The sequence below is a fragment of the Pieris rapae genome, chromosome Z (assembly GCF_905147795.1).
Source record: "Pieris rapae chromosome Z, ilPieRapa1.1, whole genome shotgun sequence".
Lineage (NCBI taxonomy): Eukaryota > Metazoa > Arthropoda > Insecta > Lepidoptera > Pieridae > Pieris > Pieris rapae.
In genome coordinates this window covers 4,935,244-4,954,662 of record NC_059534.1, presented here as the reverse complement: position 1 = coordinate 4,954,662, position 19,419 = coordinate 4,935,244, and the positions used below count along the sequence as shown (strand labels likewise).

At 33.5% G+C, this 19,419-nt stretch overlaps 2 protein-coding genes across 5 annotated transcripts in view; one reads left to right on the top strand and one right to left on the bottom strand.

Annotated features, from left to right (window-relative positions):
* The window catches only part of LOC110999352 (tyrosine-protein kinase Abl), a 38,480-nt gene that overhangs the window by 7,287 nt on the left and 11,774 nt on the right, over positions 1-19,419 (top strand). For 3 of the 4 annotated variants that reach the window (XM_045633947.1, XM_045633946.1, XM_045633949.1), the window contains exons 2-8: positions 2,693-2,792; positions 3,865-3,986; positions 5,301-5,500; positions 9,459-9,557; positions 14,350-14,598; positions 14,990-15,273; positions 15,695-15,971. In XM_045633947.1, coding sequence (XP_045489903.1) covers positions 2,693-2,792; positions 3,865-3,986; positions 5,301-5,500; positions 9,459-9,557; positions 14,350-14,598; positions 14,990-15,273; positions 15,695-15,971 — 1,331 coding nt within the window. The remainder of the gene's footprint in view (positions 1-2,692; positions 2,793-3,864; positions 3,987-5,300; positions 5,501-9,458; positions 9,558-14,349; positions 14,599-14,989; positions 15,274-15,694; positions 15,972-19,419) is intronic. The other variant, XM_045633948.1, reaches the window with a different exon arrangement.
* LOC110999372 lies at positions 16,643-17,999 on the bottom strand. Its single transcript, XM_022268390.2, has 4 exons — positions 17,864-17,999; positions 17,604-17,734; positions 17,137-17,212; positions 16,643-17,076 (listed from the first exon to the last, which is right to left on the bottom strand). The coding sequence occupies exons 1-4, from the start codon at positions 17,919-17,921 to the stop codon at positions 16,871-16,873; spliced, it is 471 nt and encodes a 156-aa protein (XP_022124082.1). The 5' UTR covers positions 17,922-17,999; the 3' UTR covers positions 16,643-16,870.

Below are 19,419 nucleotides of genomic sequence, written 5' to 3'. Positions count from 1 at the left end.
TTACGTTCTCTTACGACTCAAATACGTCTATTAAATTATCTCTTATGGAAATAAATTCCATATACAGAACTTTAACTCCCCGTTAGTTAATAAGTTCGAAATAAGGCAGCCAAAACTTCTTTTTGCTTTCAGAAAAAATCGCTCAACTAAATGTATGACTAACTTTGAGTGAACTTATATTTGTGGTTTTGTTCTTTTGTATCAATGTTTTGCCTTTAAACAATTTGGTCGTTCAAACAAATAAGTTGTATATTTATTCGTTGTTCTGTTAACACCACACTTATAGACACACTCTTTTTATAAATTATGTATATATATATTTTAATAAGTAAAAATTACAATGGACACAAAGAAACGAAAAGTTGACGTATTTTCGCTAACACATTCTGTATTATCTCGTAAATAAACAATTTCTCCTGTAATATTAGTTATAATTCAGTTTATAAGAAGATTGGAAGTTTCGCCAAAGTAAAAAGCTAATCTTCTAGGAATTAAAGCTATTCGATTACAGTGTTATCCAACTTTATCCTATAAACTAGTCTGGAGTCTTCTTGAGCGTCAAGATTAGTCGCTCTATTTTCAATTTAAGTTATTACACTTTTATTATGAAGTAATTATATTTAAAAGCAAGTAAAGATTTTTCTGGCATTTAACTTTATGTTGGAGTTCAATTTACGATATTTTAATCTGGAACAGTGTTCGGTGTAGTAGTACCATTCGTGGAAATAATAGAGAAAAGCTCGTATCTTGGTTTATTGAATATAACATAACTATTTAGATATTCATACGTATGTTACATAGTAAATGCTCAGCAAAATCGCGGTTAGTTTACGATTGCAAACAGATGATTTAATTATAGAAATATGAAAACTAACACGGTACCTGCCAACCTATATGCTGGGTTGTGGCAAAGGGGACGTTGTGTTACCATAGACAAAGAAAGAAATGAAATAGAGTAATTTCATTAATGTCAGTAAAATTATTAAAATTAGTATAGATGATACACTTGAATGGTTATACAAACTTACTGCACACAATTGTAATAAAATACGAGTATCGCTCTTGTGGTAACTATTATAAGATGTATGATTCATAGAGTTGTTCACTGAGTTTGATTACCTCTTGGTAACCTTATATTACTTAAACATTGTTCTACGAAATGGACATCGAGTACGCCGAACAAATTGTTTACGTTTGTGATAAGAGGCGCTAGCCGCGCGTGCCGCCGAGGGAACTGCTTATGCGACAGGAATCGTTTATCTCTCGTATTACAAACATTGCTATGATGAATTGTTTTGTGTTATCGAATAGGTCCCTTTAATATAAATAGTTTTAATGATACTACTTACATGTGTCGGTCCTATTCAGCGGGCTACGATTCTTCCTGAGGGCTTTTTTCCAGTGTCTCCTATTCGTAATTTTGAAGTCAGCGCCAATTAATTCATTCAATTTCGAGCTTAATATTGTTTTTGCTATCTCTGCCAGATGTTCTTTGTGTAAGTTGCCATCTGGTATGCAAGTTTTCAATGCTGGACCACCTGACAGATAGATCTTTGGAATCTGCGCTTAGCGAACAAAGAAATAATTCAAAAAGCCAATTATTTGTTGCCCTAAAATTCACTTACGTATATATTCGTATACATCTCATATGGAATCCATATAGCAATAACAGATGCTAATAAAAACATGTTTTGTATGAAAGTTCCAAGAATATATGATTTTTTTTAAATAATTTTGCACAACAAGGTCAACCGTCGACGACCAATACCTTTCAAAGCGGTTGATCCCTTGGCGTTGCGTAGAGATGTGGGGTCGCCAGGAGTTGTTCGGATTAATACCTACAGCAGATTTTTATCATCGGACGTCGATGGAATTTAGACGTTTCTCAACAGACCGTTTATTAACCACTTGTTGGAACCAGCTGCCCCCTGAAGTATTTCCGAACCAATTCGACTTAGAGCCCTTCAAAAAAAGAGCGTATCAAAGCAACGCACTCGCGAGCAATCTGGCATTAAAGTCCATTGGCGGCTGAATCTTTACATCAGGTGAGCCTCCTAACCGATTGCCCCTAGTTCTATATATCAGAAGAGAATTGTACATAACTTTTTTTTTTTTTATAGAATGTTTGAAAACATTTCACTGAAAAGAGAGTCCTGCTTTAGCAAGAGAATTAAATGCATGTAGTATTCATTAGTTTATTTATATAAAAGTATAAATAAATGATTAATGGAGGCAACGGGTCACAAAATTAGTTTTATACCATGAATATATAAATGATGGATAGTGGAAATACGTTTGAACATGCACGCGATTTACCATTGTATTTTTTGGTTAAACGGCTGCGACTGTATTTAGCATCTTGAACCTAAGTCTTTTATTATTATTAATAAAGAGATAATTTAATTTAATGTTTTATTTGTTTGCCCTATTTATATCATTCTCTACTACATCGGGAATCTGAACTAATACTAATTTGCGTAATTTTATGGATATAACAAAAATTATTATTATTATTAATTTAAAATCATTCTCGTTGCGGAGGCCAATTTTTGAAAAGCATTTTTGGATCGCAAAGTTAGCTATTAAATTGGTAATTTTTTTATTAATAGATTTAATTGATATAATTTTTCGAAGTCACTCAATATACTATATTTGGAATTCTGTATAACGTGGAGCATTTTATTTGTTTCAGAAGCGTTGCTGCAAAGTCGGCCGCTTCCTCATATACCAGATTTACCAGATGGGGAGGCAGCCCCACCAGCATTACCACAACCATTGGACTCGGCGAACAGGTAATTTAAATTACATACGAGTCAAGTAGGTAACTCGATAGCATAATGAAATTAGTGAGCCGATCTTGCGTTAGTACTTAATCTATCCTATAGATTTAGGACGTAATCTGAAAAATGCTAGACCGACTAGCTAAGTGCAGGCTAGTTTATAAGGTCTACAATAAGGTCAAGTGTTTTTAATATAAATAAATAATAATTGACGTCGTATTGAAGAGATATCACCCTATTTCGTAGTTATTTACATATTATTATATTAACTGCTGCAGTTACTGACCTTGGTTACGCTCGCCTTCGTATAAGTATACACATTAACACCGATTCGGTATCTGATAAGAATATGTCTGATAATATTATACCTATGCGACATTATAAAAATTTACTTTAAATTTTTTAATTGGATATTACATATTTATAAAAACGATGCGTTTGTGGGCAATAATCTTGCTCGTAATATATGTCATTAAGTGGAACGCTCAAGGTTAGGAATGTTTTTTTATGTGTTAGCTGATTAAGAGTGTCCTTCGTAACCCTTGCAGGCTATAAGACTTGAATCGCGGCCATCCACAATTTGATTTTTTATGCATATTACTAATAAAGGTTTTTATTATCATGCTTCATGTGTTAATCACGTTTAACATGGACATTTCTTCATTATAGAAATCTTAAAATGAATATGTAATGTGTGTTAAAAAGATTTATTTATACACGAGAATCACCAAAACTTGTTCAAATCAAGTGATAGGCAAGATATAGATGATGACATTTCGTTTAGAATAAAACAGCAAATTAATAAATTGCGTAATATAATGTTAATTAGTAAATATAGATTTCAAACAACTTTCTATGTGTCCGGATATAGTGTATGATAAATGTGCTGTATCATTAAAGATTTTATGTTGCCACATAATGAGGCAGCCACTATTAACATGAATACACATACGAAAATACGCTGACAGTATATAATTGGGACATTGTATACCGGTATGAGGCAGTATCTAATAAAATTGCTAAAATAACATTAACTTTTATTATCTATTGTGTAGTGTCTTTAAGTAGCTTTATTGTATTTTAGATGGACTTCCAAAGAAAATTTATTGGCACATCAAGAAGAAGATGATCCTCAGCTCTTCGTTGCGCTTTACGACTTCCAGGCTGGTGGAGAGAATCAGCTGAGCCTGAAGAAAGGTAGGTTATGTAAGTTACTTTTATGGGGTAAATATATATATTAGTTTTTGAAGTACTAAAGGCACAAAACGTCTCATCAGACTCGTAGCAGTCTCATGTGTGAAGGTTCATAGATATTTAATAGATGTTTGGTAAATGGAACGCGTTCTACAGCAAAAAATTATGTTAGTTCGGTAATCAACACAAAGTATTAATTTAATTAAATGCGCGTAGTACGCGGTGAAACGACACACAGAGGCAAGAATTTACTGTTACGATAGATTTTGGACACATTTTAGCCAATATTGTAGGTAGCTCTATGAAAGTCATGCCTGAATCCTAGGAGCTAAAAGCTCTAAAGGAGGTCCTATGAGTAAGTGCTTTTAACTAAAGTACGTGACTTCACGGAAGTTACGGGTTCTCTTACGTTCCGCTATATGTATAAAAAAAGATATTCTATAATTGTAACTATTCAATATCTATTAGCTAAGACACTATATCTTGGTTTATACACGTCATTAAAACAACCACGTTTTCCTTTATATGTTGATATTAAAATAATAGAATTAGAAATAGTAATACGTTTTTTATTTACTTAGTTGATTTTATAGCTCATGTATCATTTGTAGAAAAATTATATTTTTCGTGACTAAATTCCTAATAGAATATCCCGTACGACACAACAATTAAAAAATTGTTTGAGAATAATCAATAAGTAGTTGAAAATAGATAAAGAAAACGAACGAACTTTACTTTTTATTGCTGAATAATATTTAATTTCAGTTACTAACCTTAATTTAGCGATACTTCAGCATATAAACTATTATTCAACTGAATTCAGGTCATCGTTTGTCATTGTACTGCATTTTGTATGGATAGTATTATGTACAATGTGTCACTAAACCTATTAAACTACTGTCAAACAACTTGCGGTGTTGGCTCCTAGTAATAGTTATGTGGCCTTTAAAGAGACTTAAGACTCAAGTACTCAACAAAGAAAGACCAGCATCAAATAGTAGTTCCTTAAAAGGACATGGTTTCAGTTTGGTATGGCAACATTTGGGAATGTTATCCAATGAACAAAGTTACTCTAATTTAAATACAAAAATATGTCCGAGGTTACATTGCTGCTATACGTGTTACCGAAGCATCTTTTATTCAATCACAGACGCGTGACACGATCCGAATGTCTCACTTACCAAAACGCACTATCACGTCTTCTTTTGTTTTGACATTTCTAAGCTCTTATATACTTACTCTGCTTTCTTCCCGGTATGTTGACGAATCATACTAATTTGCCACTGTACTAATAATACCATCAGTTAATAGTTTTTTCATTAATAGGTGAACAAGTGCGTATAATGAGCTACAACAAAAGTGGCGAGTGGTGTGAAGCGCACACTTTGGGCGGCGGTGTGGGCTGGGTGCCTAGTAACTACGTCACACCTGTCAACTCATTGGAGAAGCACTCGTGGTACCACGGTCCAATTGCTCGTAATGCGGCTGAGTATCTTCTTTCATCGGGGATCAACGGAAGCTTCCTTGTAAGTATTTCTTGTGAATATTGAATCATGTCGTCGTAGCTTAGTTACACATGCACAGTGGACATAACACGGTCTTTGTTTAGCTTCCTGTCAAACAGTCTGAACCTACGATTTCCGAAATGTATTGAACGAAACAATAAAAGTAACAAATGCGAATACGCTTCCCTCGTTACAACTTATCGAATACTTATTCGATAAGTTGTTCGTTGTCGATAACATGTTTAGTTACAATATGTAACATTTCAAATTCATAAACATTTTGCAGCGGACGAGGTATTCAATACCTTACTTTAAACACGAGCACAGGGCAGTGTTGGCCCAGTGGTTTCAGCGTTCGACTCTCATTCCTGAGGTCGTAGGTTCGAGCTCCAGCTGCGGACCAATTAACTTTCTTTCTATAGGCACATTTAACATTCGCTCAAACGGTGAAGCAGATCATCGCGAGGAAACCGGCATGCCCTAGACTCAAAAAAGTCGGCGTGTGTCAGGCACAGGAGATCAGCCTCCTGCCCACCTACTTGCCTATTTGATTGACAAATGATCATTAAACAGCTACAGAAAATAGCCCAGACCAGTACAGATTTACGTTAACAGGATAAACTTAAATAGCGACAAATAGCTGAAATGGAACCCTACATTTACATAGAGCGTAGCTTGTTAACAGAATTCCATGAATTCGTAATTCACAAGAGGATCTCGCTCTGCGTCTAGAAGATTTCCTAGAGCGTACTAATCGAGTCATCCCCTGTAAGTAATTAGTATCAACATGGATGAGTTGATTCCTCGGGGTATAATTGCTATATTGGTTCACTGGGCTAGCAGTATCGGAAATGTTTCGCGTTCGTTTCGTATAATGAGCGGTTTTTACTCATAAAAATAGGTATTTCATCTCTTAAATATATTAATACATTATTATAATTTATTAATTACGACCGTGTACCTAAGAATCGCTTCTTCGCGTGTTATATATACAACATAAACAGCCCTTGTGTTTGTATAGTACGATCATTTCTAAGATATTATAAAGCGTGCCAAAGTGTGCTTTAACCTTTGGCGAAAAATTATCGGGATTAGTTTACGTATTTTGTATGAATACAAAATTGCGTCAATCAGTAGGCATTGTAGTTATCGCTTAAGAATATCTGAATAAAACACTTTTGTACGTATAATAAGTAGTTGGTATATATAGTAAAATTTGCACGTGAGTGTACATGACACCCGGGAACTGGTTAGAGGACACTCGAAGCGTGGATCGATCTCGAGTACTTACTCCCGACGCATTGATGCCAACGTTCCTTGCAAACACTGAGCGGATGCGAATTATCCGTTATACTGCTGTTAATACGTAAGTCGTCGTACGTGTTATTGTGTTGAAGGTCTAATTGAATGTGATGAGTCTTTAGTTAGGACCTTCTGTGAAATATTTAATACCTGTAATACTGCGTCTATAAAGGAACAAATATTCAAAAGGTATTAGTGAAATTAGAACTATATTACTTACAAAAAAAAAGATATAGTTTTTTATCTATTTATTTATATTTTTTTATTTTAATATAAGTTAAGTTAAAATTAATACACGGAACCGAACCGCACAATATGTATCGGTATGGCATCAATTATCAGGACTAAATATATTATATACTAATTATAACATAATTTTAGAGTTTCGAAATATCTACGTGTTATAAGTAATATACAAAGTAAATTCGTTTCACCATATCTCTATTCTAAGTCTGAATGTGCTAAATGTGTGGCTATATTTTAAAACGCCAGCATTTTGCGTTTTTAAATACACAAGTAGAGTATTAACAAGCCACGGTGAAACTAGGTCTCGGCAATACAATACCGTCGACTTGAATGCCTGTGTCCAACAGGGACGTAGGGAAGTCGTCGATGGAAAACTATGACGATATTTTATATGGTGTACTTTTTACTGTTTGCGGTTGAGTGGCGTTCTATAACTTGTATATATATATCAAAATTTTTAAATAGACAACGCGACGAATGATCACATTGTTTACCTGAAGTAATAATGATACTTGCACATCATGTGTCAAAGTGTGTAAGTGCAAAGTAATAAGCGCAGTTCTAAGTAATAAGTGTATTAAATTATACCCAAGTAAGATCTTACAGATTTTGAAAGTATATTTTTAAGTGATGAGTTCTACGTATAAAGTTTGCAACTACACTACCTAAGTTGAAACTTATATTCATAGTATTTATATATATCTTCTATTGCTATTATAAAATTCCTTCATATTTATTAGGTAATGTACAACTACAAGTAACTTACTTTAAGAAGCGTTTTGTAACTTTTGATGATATGTACTTACAAATTTCTTTGTCTGAGGAAGGAAATTTTAATGGCAAAGGTGAATTTAAATCCTAATGGTTAAAACGTCACATTCCCATATTTTCACGAGAATGATTAAAAATTATATGTTTCCTTGTGCTACGTTAATTATACACATCTGAGCAAGAAACACAAGAAAGGTAATTTCACACATATTACGTCTATCAATATTTTAACAAAACATAATAACATTATCACAATCTATTTATTATGGTATGCAGATTTTACTTAAGATTTGATAAAATTCTTTGCTTGTGTAATTAAAACGTCTTCCTTTAGTTTATGAAATGGCGATGCAGAGATATCAACTCCCATATTTTTCACATTATACATCAAGGAGTATGTTTGTTAGACTTGTTCGTATGAATAATTCGGTTCCACTATGAAGCTGTCGACCCGTATCACCTTGACGTCTGATTTCACAATCGATTGTTTTAAAAGGCATTTTTCGCCATGTACCAGTCTGTGGTAGGTAGTTAATAAAAATATTAAGAATTATTGTTACCAGTTACTCGCTGTTGGCGATTGTCACTCAATATCATTTGAGCCTTCTTAAAAATGTCGGCTACCCCACACATTATCTGAACGCGATAAGCTCAAATTACTGCAAGACAGAGTGACGCATGCGAGGAAGTTTAAGTTTCATTGCGGTTTATATGACGATAAACAAATATTAAATTAAATCAATCCTGAAAGCTTTATTGAAGTAGGACGTAAAATTGGTATGTTTAAATTTCAAAATATTTCATTTAAACGTACTTATTCCTGGTTGATACATTTGTAGATAAAAAACAGATAAACTTGTTAAATTAAATTTAAAATGACCAGAGAATTTAGTGAAAAGTATGTCTTCATACTAACGACGCCATCGTGTAGAGTCATGCAAAGTTCAAGTGGGCGAATCCAGGATCATCCTGTTTTAATTACTTGCGTGAACTCTACTGAAATATTTTCGACGCGGATCTGAACTCTCGGTCGTAACAGATTGAGCTCAAGTTGCACTTTGATTTTATCAAGTGAGGCCCACAGTTGATTTATTTTAGGCTTGGTTTTGGAAGCAATTGGATTTTGCCCGCATTTTTCCGAATTGAATATTCATGTTAAGATTTTGCATCTCGGAAAAGAAAAGAAATTCAAACAACCTATTGAATATTCGATGGTGAACGGTGAAGACATTTCTAATACAACCAATAAACTACTTTAAAATTCGATACTTTTGCCTAATATTTGCTTGAATTAAATCTTGTAATATTATATATTATCGTTTTATTATAAATAACGCTAATAATACAGTCAAAACGTATCGTTTAGAAGAAATACTGGTTATATTGACCAAAATCAAAGGTCCCAGCTGAATTCTATTGAATTACGCTGTTACGACGAATTGTTTTTACGACCAAATATGAGTTAATATTTGTTATATATTATAACAGATTTTGACAGTTTATTAAGTTTGGTAAGGCTCATTGCCTAAAAAGCGGAAAATATTTTCTCTATTAGGCCATAATTATTTGCAGTTTATACACTCTAGTGTATTTTTGATTAATTTTATGCCGTGATTCTTACATTTATTTCACTGTAAATGTATATGTTAAATATTTACAGGTCCGTGAGTCTGAATCGAGTCCCGGTCAAAGAAGTATTTCTTTAAGATACGAAGGACGAGTCTACCACTACCGTATTAATGAAGACTCCGATGGAAAGGTAAGTTTATACTTTATCATTCCGTTTCTCCACTGCTCCGGTCTGGAAACGTTAATTATTGACTGCCAAGAAACGTAAAGAAAAACTGAATACGAAGAAAGAAAAGTTAACAAATAAAAAATAAGAATAGTTTCATCATTTTTTGAAATTGAAACATATTATATTATTTATGAATATCTAAAATGTACTCACATAAATAAACAGCTAGTTTTTACTAGTTCAACTTATTTTTAATTCATATTTGAAATTACTTCTCAACTCAAGTGTACAACAAAGACTTACGTGGTTTTTGATCTACATTTAGGGGTATTTAAAGTTGGGTCCTAGGGGGAACATTTTGTAGGAGCTGGCAACCCTGGCACCGCGCATCCAACATGGGTATTGTGTACGTAGTTTAGGTTCATAAAAAATGTTTCCATACGATTTATTTACATTAATAGAATGTGAGGAAAACGTTTCTGCCCCTGGGATAAAAATAATAGAGGATTATACATTGTCTTACAGGTACGTGGTTTAAAACTAAATAAGTTCGTGACTGATTAATATCTCTTTATATATAAAATTGTCGTGTCCCAATGTTCGTTCTCATAGTGCTCCGAATCGCCGATTCTTATGATTTTTTAAATGCATATTCAGTAAGTCTTAGAAACGGCTACTATCTATCTTTCAAACCCCAAGTGATAAGGGGTGTCCACCCCAACAATTTTTTTTATGTAGACATAATTTTTTGTTCTTATTTTTTTATAATACAGCATACAAAATACATGAATGAACCCTGAATTCATCTACCCTTACCGTCAACCCTCTCTTTATTTGTTAGTTAAGAACTCCGAGGTGTAAATAGAGAAAAATCGCAGATAATCCGAAGAATGTTATTATTCCGGAAAACCGACCAGCCTCTGGGGTAGCATGTACTACTGTCTTAGTACTAAACAGGTAGGCTAAGTAAAATCACATTAAGGAGAAACGAAGATCGCGGGGGCAGTGTTAGGGCTAGTGTTATAATTAATTTTTCCCAACGCCCGTTAGTGTTTTACTATTTACTTCCAATGTATGGAGCTTGTGTTAGAAATGTATGCCGTGAGCACATTATTAGTAATATTTCAATTTATCAGAATATATTTTGTTTAAACTTGTTTGATGTCAAAGAGCAGGAGCTTTTCGCGATTACCTACGTAATTTAAAATAGCAGCATAAAAACTGTAGGCCTAGTGTGGCGAGTGTGGCGTTCTTAGACCGCCGTAACAAAGTTTTAGTAATATTATTAACAGGTTTGCAAAAGCATAGACCACACCTTAATGAGCGTTTAAAAACATCTTATTGCTTCATTAATTCCTAAATAAAGATTGTAAATGGCTCTATAGCTTGAGCGTTATTATTTTTTATTTATTACTCTCTCGCTGTAAATTAAATGAAACTTGAATAAGCTGTACTGAATACACACTTGAATGAAAAGCTTTTAATTTTCAACCAAATTTTTATCTCAGTAACATAATTTTGAATTCGTTTGATTATTAAACATGAGGCCTTTTTCATTATAATAAAAATAGACACAAAAATATTTTATTTAAATGATTTAACTAGTTGTGGTACAAGTAGGTGGTGTTTTGTTTTATTATTTTGTTAGTTGTAAGTCTTAAGTAAAAAAAACCAACTGGAACATTATACTTTTTATTGTTTTTCAAAGTATCTACCACGTAGCTTTATACATTTTTCCATTCGCTCAAATCAGTTATTATTTACATTTATTCCACTCTAAAGTGGGGAAGTTCTTAATAGCTTGAAAGCGTCGACTTCTTTTAGACCTTTGACTACGAAGACTATTCTTAATTTTAGTGAATGTAAAGAAATCGTTTGGGCTTAGGTCAGGACTATGGTTAGCAAGTCTAAGTCAAGACTAAGTATAGTCAAGAATTTCTACCTTTTCCGGCTTCAAATACTCAATCGTTTGACGAGTGCTGTGTGAGCTTGCGTTGTCGCATGCGTCGCTCTGAGTTAGATTTTCGAAGTTCGGCGATGACTTGTAGTGAACAAAATTTGGTATACCACTCTGTGTTAACCGTTCTACGATTTTCAAATGGTCACATCATAGCCGCTTTTTCCCTGACGTAGCCACCATCTTGATGTGCTTCGAGGACGAACAACTTTAGTCGGCTTTGGCTGATCTTGAAAGACCCAGATTTTAGAATGTTGTTTGGAATCAGGATCGTAGGCGTACATCCAAGATTCGTCACCATTGATAATGTCGTAGACGTGATTTTGTTCTCCTCAGTTGAATCTTTGAAAAGTTTTCTTACACCATCTGATGCGGGCCGTATTGTGATCGTCGGAAAGCAGATGCGGTATCTAATGACAAACTAGCGTTCTCACACCAAGTGCTTCATGAGAGATCTTCTGAATGGTTGTCCCTGACAACCATATAGATAGAGCCTCTATCTCTCGAAACGTCACATCTGATGATGTTATCTTTAGTGAAGGCGGATATTGGGCGTCCTTCGCGAAATTTGTTACTTACACTAATATTTTAATATCAGCGTTCGACAGTCCGCAGACATGGAGTTTAATAACTGAATACATATGTTAGCTCTTCAATACACTGAAACCGTGTCAGGCCTCTTCTAAAGTTGTAGAAAATTATTGCACGAACATTTTCCTTAGAAAGATTCATTTTCTTATGTAACCTGATATATAATAGCATTAATCCTAATACTTTAACTGTTTTGAGATTCAACATTTTATAAAATTCTATATATAAAATAATATATAAAAGTTCCAAATTGTCGGGAAATGTGGATACAACAAAATTAAAAGGCATTCGTATTTCTAAATAATAATTTAAAAAATCTTGTAATGAAATCGTCAGTTCTGTCCATTAAATTTAATTGTATAAAATTCTATTTCCATAAACCCGTTCTAATACAAAGTTAAATTGTATCTACGTATCGTTCACATCTCACATTATTTTAGTGAAAGCATTCATTATATATATGATTTTTACATTACGTATAGTGAACGTTTTAAAAATAGAATATTATGTGCATTCACCAACACTGTGAATATAAGGCTTGGTATTAATTACAAATACATTGTACAGGAAAACACCCTTAGCTACTTAGCTTTAGGTAATTACCTAGATTAGACGTCGGTAACACGAGGATTGTAGCATGGATCGAATAAGTCGTGTGAATCGAGGGGAACGTAGGAAGGGGTCGCGCCTAGTTGAAAGTGCGACCATTACGATGTCTGTGCCTATGTGCCTAGATCTCGTTTCATAAAGTCTGTTTAATTAACGGCGCAACCCCGTGCTGCATGCTTTATAATTACACGTTTATGAGGTAAATATCGCGGTACGTGTATGACATGTGTGTACGAAGTAAAAAGGAAACGATTTCTATATAGGATAGGATAGTATGTCTTCAAAACACCATAGCTTGTACTTTTCAACAAGTTAATAATTTTAATCTAAAAGGTTGAAGGAAATAGCTCTCAAAAGAGTTAACTAAGCTAAAGTTTCGTCTAAAACTTGTAAATATTAATTGCGGTGCTAAGAAAGCGTCGACTATCCAATTACTAATAAGTTTCAAGCAAAGTAGAATTAATTAGTTCGAGCAATCTGACGTACATTTCTCTTAATTAAGATGTTTACATTATTAGCTGAGCTTTCATTTGCCTGAGGGCTGACGCGCTGTTACAAAATAAGCTTTTTATTCCCTCGCGGCTTTTGTATGGCCTGCAGTGGAAAAAGTTTGCCTTAAAAACTTATATAGATATGCGTACATTTCTTAGATTTTTATAAACCTACCGAGTCGTAGTTGGAAGCTTTTATGTGGCGAAAAAATTAAAAGAAAAGCAGACCTGACTTGGACTAGTGAAAATTAATTAAGCCCATAGGATTAAATTCATTTGTCATTGATATTTTTTGAGAGACGTAGATTCGTATATGTTTAACTGGGTTACGCCTGCATTAAAATTATTAAAGTTTATTACAATTTAAACCAAAATATATAATATATCTTCAGATTTTTACCCTAAGTCTACTCGTGCCTCTAGGAATAGACACTATTAGACATTGGCCAACCAAAATTGTTACCTTAACTAAAGCATAAGTGAAGTTTTACTTAAAGATAACGGTAATTAAAGGTAGCATATATTAACTTAGTTCTTAAAACTACAGTAAAACAAACAAATATGAGGATCACCATCCGGAAATAAACACATATTATAATTATAATACTACTCGTGTATTTTATAATCGACACTGTTCAATAAAGATTTTGATGCGGTGTCGCGCAAAGAAATAAATCAACTCCCAGAATGTAATTTAGCAACCCTATCAGTGTTTCAATAAAAAAAGTTAAGAGAGGAAAAACAGTCTAATTATTTTTGTTTTGTCTTTGAATTTACGTAGAAGAGGTACTCTTGTATATTATTTATATAGCCCGGATTTAAACATATAAAATGTTTGCGATTTCTGATTAGAAAAATATAGTGTAGCGTACAGCGGGAATGTTATGTATATTTAGTCTTATAACGTTAGCAAAACTCGTGATTTGCTTATTTTGTTCAAAACCTTAGTCTCTATACTCTCTTAGGTATAACAGGGTTATGGAGTTTGATGACACAGAAAATAATGATACTTATTGGAATAGCCTCATATAATTGTAATATTATTTTATATAAATTCAATCACTTAACTGAACAATCCCATAATTACACAAATAAAGATACACAAAATTAAATACGAATTAGGCTTTGAAGTCTATCAAAATACAAAAGCATGTTATTATTACAGGTGTATGTGACGTCCGAATCCAAATTTGGGACACTAGCCGAACTAGTTCACCACCATTCGGTTCTTGGCGATGGTCTTATCACCCAACTGCTCTACCCTGCGCCGAAGCGAAACAAACCAACTGTGTTTCCTCTGGCGCCACCTGACGAGTGGGAAATTGATCGCACCGATATTGTGATGAAGCACAAGTTAGGCGGTGGCCAGTATGGAGATGTTTACGAAGCGGCGTGGAAGAGGTGTAATATGACCGTGAGTATTGTAATGTGTTGTCTGACAGACATTTCAGCTCCTGTCCAGAACTTTTAGGGATACGTGATCTACCGTTTATATTGATTGCCGAGGTAAATATTTTTTTGCATCCAAACCAGGGATGGTGTTATTTTTTTTAACAAAAGGGATTTTATTGCTTATTTTTAAATTATTATATCTAATGTCTAGTCTGTCTGCCATTATTATTATTTTTCTTTTCTAGGAGAATGTATCGCATTATCATTTTTTATTGAATTTTCTTCGTATATGATTTTCAAATATTGACTACAGTTTTAGATGAGTCTGAAGAAATCAAAATTATGACTCCATCGTTTGTATAAAACCTTTTTATAATAGCTGTAGTGATCTAATAGGACCCTTTATTTAACAGGTCGCAGTAAAAACCCTAAAGGACGATACTATGGCTCTAAAAGACTTTCTCGAGGAGGCAGCCATTATGAAAGAGATGAGACACCCAAACTTAGTCCAACTTTTGGGAGTTTGCACACGTGAACCACCTTTCTACATCATCACAGAATTCATGAGTAGGGGAAATCTTCTTGATTATCTTCGTACGGGAAACAGAGACCATATAGATGCTGTGGTACTCATGTACATGGCCACGCAGATCGCTTCGGGTATGAGTTATCTCGAGAGCCGATCTTTCATTCACAGGTAAATAGGCGTAATGTTTTATATTTGAATAAATAATTTTTGCTCTCTTTTGTTTTTCCTGAATTGCTTTCCATATTACTGGGATAACATTACTCGCATTGCAGTACATATACAATTTGGGCAGCTGTACATTCTACAATTTTATTTATAATTAAAAATAAATCTAAATACCAGTATCATAGTATCACCAGTAGCATCATAGGACATGACGAGGAATAAGTATTATCATTCAAATCTGTTTATTAATTTTATATCTATATATCATTTCTCTTAAAAGATGATTAGGCGTGAGCATATAAAACGCACATAATATGACGCAACCTATCAAAAATCAACGGAGCGTATAATAATTTGGCCTTTGGTAAATTCTCACAACCATGAAGTGTTCAGATTTGTTGATAGAAATCCTTAATCATTTTAGAGACTTGGCGGCCCGCAACTGTCTCGTTGGTGAGAATCACCTGGTGAAGGTGGCCGATTTTGGTTTGGCGCGTCTCATGCGTGACGATACATACACTGCCCACGCTGGTGCCAAATTTCCTATAAAATGGACCGCTCCAGAGGGCCTGGCGTATAACACGTTCAGTACCAAGTCTGATGTTTGGGCCTTCGGTATACTTCTATGGGAGATTGCTACCTACGGAATGTCGCCGTACCCCGGTGTCGACTTGGCTGATGTCTACCACATGCTTGAGAAGGTATACTTTTAGTACGCAATATTTTATTCTGCTATGATAGTTATTGATTCGTTTTGAAATTGTTATTAAATTCATTATTATATAAATAAATAAATTCTAAAAAATATTACATATTATTGAATATAGACACATATAATACAAAAGCTATAATAATATATAATAAATATAATAATAGCAATAAAACTTCCTATTTAATAATGGATAGGGCGTTTTAGTAATCTCAGGGCGTGAACTGGTTGATAAAAAATGATTCGAATGACAATTTCCTTGTCGTCTGTCTGTCTAGCCGTAAAAAAGAGAATAAACAAATGTAAGGGCGTGGTTTAATAATCTAAATAATGCTTGTTCACAAACTTATCGGCTACTAAAAGTCGAGACAAGATCTCAACTAAGGTTCACGTTAATAAATCGGTGCAGTTTTTTTACTTCCACGGTACATATGTTTGTAAATAAATTATATATTTGTCTGGTCAGTTTATGTTGACAGCCAGTTTCATGTATTACATTTACTTTTTTTATTTACAATAAGATATTTGCGCATAACCATGAAAATTATACCCTATCTTTTATATATCTCTAAATACTATAAGTGCTTTGGAAATTTGTAATTTTTCATAAAGGAAAAGCAGTAATGTTATCAAAACATCTCCTGAGAAACTAAAACAAAGTTAAAAATGGAATATCCATATAATAAAAAAAGAACCAAATATGGTTCACACCGTTTAAGGTTCAAGTTTCAAAACAAATTCGACTTTTTGCATTTCGTGTGAAATTTAACTTCATCGTTTGTTAAACAATGATGTAAGCGTTTAGTATTACAAACAATACGGAGCGATTACAAAATTTTACTCGAACGTAATTTTTTTTAACCAATACACTAATTAGGTACGATTATAAGATTAACAATGAGATGCTTCCGTGCACAAATGTTTCTTGCAAAGCGCGCATTGTGGCCTCGTTACGGCGATTCGGGAGAATATTTCGGACGCAGACAGCTCTTTGCTCAGCTTGCTGCACATTGAGTATGAAACGGTTTTCTTCGAGAAATCCTTCGCCGGTACACACGTCCGGGCTCTCACTGGACCGATTTCTTGGCCGGTTTCAACTAGAACAGATTATATGTAAATATGTATGTCGTTGAATGCATAGTAATTTATATACATACCTAATTTGGCCGATTCTGAAGTGATAACGATACATAGAAACGCCATGCCGGGGATGTAACAGTCGATGTTTGGCACCTGTTGACATACAATTTATTTCCTTCTTGGCGGTATACTTTTTGGGTTGTTATTGGCTCTATATAAGTAAGCCATATATTACTATTTATTTGAATAGTTGTTTTTATACTGTGAATTAGACTAGACTAAGATACTTAATTTCTCTACTGCTATTGACAATTGCACATAAAGCTAAAATAGTATTACGTCTTGTGCGTTTAAATTTTCAACAGCTTTATAAGATCTTATTTTTAATCTCCGCACGTAATTTACAAGGTAGGGGAAAGTTTGTTAATTAAGAAAAACCCTTAAGACGACTCTCCCATCTAAGGACTCGGATTAATATTTAATACAACAACAGCTTATGGTCGCTGAAAGAAAATATTTTAAATTTCTTGAAAATATTCCTTACCGTAATGTTAGCATAATCAGGGTGATCGGGATCCCAGCAACCGGGATGGTCGAAAGATAGGCAATTGTAACATTGAATGCCTTTAGCGGTCGGTGTTAAAAACTTTTTCGGCTTGCCTTTTTTGTGCTTACCTTAAATAATATAACAGTATTTCCTTAAGTGAATTTCGTATATATTTAAATTAAACTCGTCAAAGTTCTCATCTGCATTGTATTGAAACGTACGTAATTACAGGTTTGGAATTATTATTAAAATCTCACCATTCACAGCCATTGAGATGAGTAGGAAGTAAATAATAGAATTTTTCAACACTGACATTTTCACCGGTGCACCTCAAGTTCCAAGTCTCGAATGGTTTAGAAACGGAATCGCGGTGCGTTTATACGTACGGCGGATGACGACTGCCTTCATAAATGCCTATACATGCTGATTTATATTTATCGCGTCAGTCTTTGTTTTATAAAATTTCTCTGCTTTAATAATATTATCAGACGCATTCCCATACTGGTAAGAATCACCGCTTTATAAGGTTTGGTCTTAGATATTAGTATGTTTTTGTGTATAGGTTTTCAAAATTTTTGGAATTTTGGATTCAAGACACCAGATCTCTTTTTGCCACGATTATTTCTTTAACCGTTTGAGAATTTTTGTTAGACAACTGTGTATTGGTTGCATCAAGTTGCAGGATGACAAAAATTTATGTCGTACGCATCTAACAATAACGCAGACATATATATATATTATATATATATTTATTATGTAGAAGTAGGCAAAATCAATAATATATAAATAACTATAGTAGTATAATCGTAACATATTGAAATTTGTGTTTGAACTGAGCTTACTAATTGTATCGAGTTTAAACATCACCATGTATATATGTTATTTACATGCATAGAAATTGTATATTTGTTATCAATATCGCGATTTCATTGGATAAACTATATGAAATTTGTATACAAATTATTGTTTTGTTTAAAGAGAATGCGGTTTCAATGATAATGTAAACAACATTTTAACGGTAGTGTTGAATTATAGTAAATATTCTTTAGTCTTTAGAACATATTAGGAATTTTTAATATATTATAAAATTATTTTCTACTAAATGTTTTAGTTGATTAAGATGAAACATAACAAATACGTTTTATTAAAAATACAGACGGTGTTTACGCCGTTGATTTGTTTAAGGGAACAAAGATTAGAAAATTTTGAAAAACTGCCGTTAGTAATAATATTTTTATTACATTTTACTACAAACAACTTGTATTGTATTACTAATACAATGATTAGTTCACTCACAATTTGGAAGAGATGTTGCCTAATATAGCGTTAAGGCAAATCACACAGCTCCGGCCATCCGTATTCAATTCTAGGAAGCAAGTTTGTACTTAATATATCCTTTATATTATTTGCCCCAAAAGTGATTTTTATTCCAAAGACGATTCCGATTTTATTTACCGCGAACAATAACCATACAACTTAAAGGAGATCGACTCATTTGTTAAGACAGTTTATTCTATTATAACACATTTTTAATATTGAATGAAAAATTAGTCGTCGAGCTCTACTTCAAAGATAGTCGCGCACGGCTTCGTGGTTTGCACTTTACATCTAAAAATGTAACTGTCATTTGTGTCATTTTGTACTAGTTACTAAATACCCTAATGTTCATTATTGCACCGTTTAAACTAAAATATTTAACAGTCTCTTCATCACAATGAAAACATAATTTGAAAGAAAGAGACGAAACACTGCAATAATTTTTTATTAATTAGGGGTTACTTTTTCTGGTTTTTGCAAATGAAAAAAATACCAT

Coding starts and splice junctions, on each gene's coding strand:
- LOC110999372 (XM_022268390.2), bottom strand. CDS start 17,921: ATGTCAGTGTTGAAAAATTCTATTATTTACTTCCTACTCATCTCAATG. Junction 17,735..17,863: donor CATCTCAATGGCTGTGAATG/GTGAGATTTTAA, acceptor ATATTATTTAAG/GTAAGCACAAAAAAGGCAAG. Junction 17,077..17,136: donor TTCAGAATCGGCCAAATTAG/GTATGTATATAA, acceptor AATCTGTTCTAG/TTGAAACCGGCCAAGAAATC.